Consider the following 6,000-nt stretch of genomic DNA (forward strand, 5'->3'; position numbering starts at 1 on the left):
AGAGGGCACTTGGAAACCTCATGTTTGTGCTCGGGTGCTTGGCGGCGGGCCCTGGGCGGGGGTCTGGCTTGTCCGCTGCGGGGATCGCGACTGGCGAGGAGGTGGCTGCGGACCACTGTGCGGGGGCCCGCGGGTGCACGCCACCCGGCCGCCGGCAGATGGTGCCCTGCGCCTCGCAACACCCAAGGAAACCCTGCGAAAGTACCGCTGACTCCGCCCCACCCGCTCCGGCGGCGCCACAGTCACCCGTCCTTCCCCAAATAGTGCCGAGCACGTTTCCTCCTCAACACCCGCAGTAGCCCGTGTGTGTGTTGAAAATACAAACCAGGGCCAGAGGGCGTGTGTGCCAGAGTAGGGAGCGCGCTTGGAGAGGGATCCCTGGGCCCGGGCGAGGTGACCGCCAACCAAACGCAGAGGGCACGGGGACCGGTCCATTTCGCATCTGCGTAAGCGCGGCGGCCGGGCCAGTAGCGAGGCCACTCACCATGTTCACTTCGGAGACCATGTCTATGCTGGCGACATCGATCCTCATCCCGACGTCCACGGGGGGCCCTGCGGGGGACAGGGGCACATTGTGGACATAATCTCAGAGCGGCCACAGGCTGGGGAGGGGCAGAGGGCTTCCCTGCGCTTACTACATTCTGAATGGGTTCCCACCACCCTCATCCCTCCACCCCGTTGCAGGGGACAGCCCGAGAGAACAGGTGTGGGCACACGCATGATGCAGTGACTATGCAGAGGGTGTGTTGAGCCACGGAAGGTCGGCTGTGCCTCGGGTTCATCCACCTGAGCCTAGGGGTCCGGCGTGTGTGTGAATGTGAGTGTGTGTGTGTGCGCGCGCGTGTTTGGCCAGAGCATAGGGCGTAGTGCACGCTTATGAAAATGACACGCTTCTCCTTCTAATTTTTTTGACATTTATCTTCGACAGGAAAAGAGAACTAGATATGGGTTACAGGTTGAAAAAAAAAGATGAAGCATTACCTCCAAAGTCCGGCCGCAAGCGAATGTCATATCCTTTGAGCAATCTGTCCACTGTCTCTTTCACGTATGACATGTTGCTGGGCTCGTTGGCGCTGAAGGGAAGAAGTAGGGACCGGATTCAGAATGAGCACAAATTGCGAGCAGACATAAAAATAGACAGGCACACCTACCCCCCCAAATAACGAGCTACATGATCCAGCAAGCATGTAAAAAGAAAACACCTAGAGAAAAAAAAAGACATTCAACAACAGCCGCTCACCTGTGTGCACAACAGACCATGGCAATCATCACAGGGAAAGAGAGAAGCCCCAGACTCTCTCGATTTTGTACTGTCCACATTACTAACTCTGATTAAAGAATTGTCTTTTCTGCGAAGATTCAAGGAATGCAACTTAGTCGGCGGCAGGGCAGTAATTCCCGAATGGACCTGCGCATGCGCAGAGGGTGCTCACTACCAAAAGACACCTTGTGCCTTGCAAACAATATTCCTAGTGGAACAGGCAACAGATTTCAGTTCCTTTAAAGTTCCTGTTTGTGGTGCTCCGCGTTCTCCGATAGTAAAAGATATCCTGCTGTTTCTTTGCTTCGGATCCTACGTGCATATGAGTATGAATCTCTCTTTGTGCATTGGAGGTTGCTATGATCATTTCCTTTCTGCCTCCAAACCAGTTTTTTTACTCAATTCCCAGGGATCTGGTTTAGGCTGCCTGTGATTGGCATATTTCGTTGACAGTCATGGTAATCTTAGAACTGGGCGTCTGGAGGCGAGGTGGTTCTCTGTGCGTCTGTGTGTGTGTGTGAGTGATGGGGTGAGGGGAGTAAGGGGGACGAAGTAAGTGGAGAGGGAGAGCCAGAGAAGGAAACTCAGGCTTATTTGTTCAGGTCTCGTGAAAGGCTTCTTAGGATGTCTGGCTTAGTGTCCTCTTTCTCTTTTCCCGGAGGAGGAAGAGGAGCTGGTCGACTTTTGCAGTTGCTCCCCCGACTTGTCTTCCCTCCCCCTTTCGTGTCTCACCAGGCAAGAGAGGTGAGAGAAGCCAACCATGAGGCAGCACCTCGGACAGGAAATTCTTTTTCTAGAGTCATTGGTCGTATTTTCTTCTAGGTTCTAGTAAGGAAAATATCTTTTTTATTGCCAAGTGTTAAGCTTGTGTCAGTAACCCAAAATAGGACCCAGAAACACCGAGAGGGTCTAACCTCTGTTTACTAGTAGATTGGGGTTCTGTAGGAACAAAAGCTATTTGAATTAAATTCAATTCAGTCAATACAATTCGATAAAAGTCATTGAGCCTATGTTAGGCAGGAATCCCTTTGCTAGGAATTTGTTCATATATTAAATCTTTTACTAACTTCTAGGAATTCTGGGACTCAAAGACAACTTTAAAAGGATTTCTGACGTTGGGAAATTCACAGGCTGTTGGGGAAGATGGATGTAAATATATGTAAACTCAATATATCTCTATATAGTTTACATAGTGGCAAGATGGTTGTTAATTCTACCAAAGTGAGGTAGATAGGGTTTCTGGAGAAAGAAGGTTTTTTTTTGCCAGAGTAGGGAGGGAGGGTAATTCCAGAAGGAAGGAAGAGAATATGCCAAAGAGACTTGAAAGAGACTTTGACAGACTATGAAACCTGAAAGCCTGTGGTCTGCTTGAGTAGCTGAACCCTGAAATGACTGAGCAGAATATAAAAGGCTGGAAGGAGCGGGGGAGGGAGGAACTGAGGGTGGTGAGGGTGCAAAGGGAAACCAAGGCTAGACTACAGGGAAAGTTACATTCTCCATTACACACTTTTAAGCTTCTGGAAATCACTGAGAGTTTTAAGTAGCAATGGTCAGGGTCAGATTTAGGTTTTAAAATATTCTGATAGAATAAACATGGTAAGAATGATTAACCTTCATCAGTTGTGGACTGTTTGCTGGTTATCATGCACATTACATAGATGATCTCATTTAAACCTGGTAGTAATCCAATGTTATTACTATTAGTATTATTAGATATTACTATTGTTATAATTTTATAGATGATACTAAGAACAAATCAAGGTATTATAACTAGTTTAATACAAAACTGCTAATAAATGATGAAATCAGCATTTTAACTCACAATCTATGGACCTATCTGCTGTATTCTATGAAGCATAGATCCCAAGAGAAAGAACCAGAGATACTGAAAACAAGGAAGAATTATTACGGTAACACCAAGCAAAAAGAAATGAAGTCAGATAGTGTTTAGCATAGAAAGGAGGTGATGGACCAGTACAAGTTTTCAGAAATATAATAGAATCATCAAGTAGTTGTGAAGGTCAGGATTTGCAGACTTTTGAAAGTGGCCTAAACAATTATACATACATTTACACATGTGTAGATCTTGACATTCTATGTATACATTAATTTCATTTTTTTCTTTGAGACTCATGACAACTTTAAACACTATGGCCTTTTCTTCTGGGGCCAGCATTAATTCAATCAATTTTCTTAGTTGACTTAAAAGTATGTAGTCTACTTTTTTTTAATCCATGTGGATCTGCTTTTAATGGGAAAAGGAGATTTGTTTATGCTACAGGTCTTTGTTGAAGCATAGAACCTCTCTGTGCTGCACAACTCTTTGCAAAAGCTGCACTGGAGAAAATAAAATATATGGAGAGTTTATTTCATTCATTTATTCCTCAAATATTTATTGAACATTTACTAAGTGTCAGACTCTATACTGGTGGTGCAACAGCAGAAAAGGAAGCATACAGAGTCTCCTTCCACATGGAATTTGTTAACTGACCCATCTATTGGAATTTGCAAATTGTTATCCTTGGTAGTCAAATTCAATTTGTAAAAGATGTTATTGGTTAGGTGTTTGCTATATTTTTTAAACTTATATAGCTTTTATTGGGATATATGTTTTCCAGTTGGTTATAAACCTCAATCATTATTTTTGAATAATAACTAGGATTTTATTTAGCAGTATTTGCCAAAAGGTCAAAAATAACGGATAAGTACCTATAATATAATCATTGAACATTTACAAAATGATTACTAAACATCTTTTCTCTTGATGTATGCTTACAAAAGCTGAACAATTAAAATAAAATGTTGATAGAGCTGAATATATCATTTTAGAGTTATTTTTAAAACATATACTTGTAAAGTAATTAATCATGATACTTATGAGGTACTTCAGTTGAAGTGTAAGACTACTTAATTATATAGAGGTATGATATTGCAATCTAATTATAGTAGAAGTGTGGTATTGCAATGAGACAATAATTTTTTTTAAAGAATAAAAAAGGAAGAAATTAAGCTATCCTTATATCTACATGTTACATTTAACTAGAGAGAAAAATCCAATGAGGTCTCCAAACATATAAGAATATAGTGAGTTAAACGAGACTTCTAGCTTCAAAATCAAATAACATTAAGTACATATTAGTAGTATTCCTGTATGTAACTCCTACCAAAAAGACACATAAAATGGGAAACATTCTATTACAATAATAGGAAAAATTCTAGTGTATCTAGGAATAATAGAAAAAAGCATAAGAGCTTTATAGAGAATCTATATAATATTTTTGAAGGACATGAGACCTAGCTAAATGAAAACTATGTGGCTGGGGAGAGTCAATATTATAAAGATATTAATTCTATCCAATATAAGAAATATAATCAATTTGAATTGAAATTCCTACATTTATTGTGAAAATTAAGACATCAGTTCTAAAATATAAATGCAAGAGTAAAGAGTGAAAAAAAAAAGACAAAATTTGGAAGAAAAAAAGAAGTATATGGGAGCACTTGACTTTGAAATATCAAGATTTTTGAGACATTGAAATGAAAACAGTTTCTGTTTAGTTTAAAATTCATTTAGATATAGTAAAACAGAAAATAGCACAGTCAAATAAACAGCATAAAAATATTCTTCTATTTTAGGAAAGATAGGAAAGGATGAGATATTCAATAAATGCTATGGGGACAATTTATTATTCATAAAGGGGGAAAAAAGTAAACCTGTACATTATTGCATGCACAAAAATGTATTACAGGTGGATACATAACTGAAATATAAAATCAAAACTTTAGAAAAATCTTATAAGAGATATATTTATGATATGGGTTCAGGGAAAGACTTAAAAGGGGCTTCCCAGGTGGCTCAGTGGTAAAAGAATCCACCTGCCAGTGCAAGAGACTCAGGAGACATGGGTTTGATTCCCTAGGTTGGGAAGATCTCCTGGAGGAGGAAATGACAACCACTCCAGTATTCTTGCCTGGAAAATTCCATGGACAGCAGAACCCAGAAGGCTATAGTCCATGGGTCACGAAGAGTGCTAACGACTGAGCACTTGAGCACAAAGATTTAAAGATAAATTAAAGTAATGATATAAATTATAAAAGGAAAGACCAGTAGTGATAACTACAGAAAATGTAACCTTTAAATCAAAAGATCCTTTAATATAGTGAAAAGTCAACCAAAAGGTGTTTTCAGCAAATTCAACTGCCAAAATATTAGTATGAAGGAATTATCAAAAAAAAAAAAAGAAAAATTTTCTAGAAGTCAATAAAAGAGAAAGAAAGAATAAAAAAGACAAAGAGTGTCTCTAAATGAGGGATTGCTAATAAAACAATAATGTGGTGGTGGTGGTTTAGTCTCTAAGTGTTGTCTGACTCTTTGTGACCCCATAGACTGTAGCCCACCGGGCTCCTCTGTCCATGTGATTCACCAGGCAAGAATATTGGAGTGGGTTGCCATCTCCTTCTCCAGGAGATCTTCCTGATTCAGGGATCAAACCAGGGTCTCCTGCATTGCAAGTGAATTCTTTACCAACTGAGCCACCAGGGAAGCCCTAAAACAATGATATACCATTCTAAATATATCAGATATGAAAAATTTAAGAATGTCAAATATTGGTTAGAGATGCTCATATAAGTACTTTCAGGAGGGATATAAATGGATCTGAATACTTTATAAAGAAATTTGTGCATGTCTGATAAAGTCAAAGATGCACACACCATTTGGCTCAGAATTTCCAGCACTA

The 6,000-nt window shown here is 40.3% G+C and overlaps 1 protein-coding gene across 1 annotated transcript in view; it reads right to left on the reverse strand.

Moving 5' to 3' along the window:
* Positions 1-1,747, reverse strand: part of GABRB1 (gamma-aminobutyric acid type A receptor subunit beta1) — a 454,930-nt gene extending 453,183 nt beyond the window's left edge. The window contains exons 1-3 of the mRNA XM_086405923.1: positions 1,241-1,747; positions 982-1,073; positions 485-552 (exon numbers count right to left, since the gene is read on the reverse strand). Coding sequence (XP_086262049.1) covers positions 485-552; positions 982-1,073; positions 1,241-1,320 — 240 coding nt within the window. The 5' untranslated portion in view covers positions 1,321-1,747. The remainder of the gene's footprint in view (positions 1-484; positions 553-981; positions 1,074-1,240) is intronic.
* Between the last annotated feature and the right edge of the window lie 4,253 nt (positions 1,748-6,000).

The sequence above is a fragment of the Bos grunniens genome, chromosome 6, assembly GCF_055505025.1.
Source record: "Bos grunniens cultivar Pamir isolate PY7600 chromosome 6, Bosgru_T2T1.0, whole genome shotgun sequence".
NCBI classification, from domain to species: domain Eukaryota; kingdom Metazoa; phylum Chordata; class Mammalia; order Artiodactyla; family Bovidae; genus Bos; species Bos grunniens.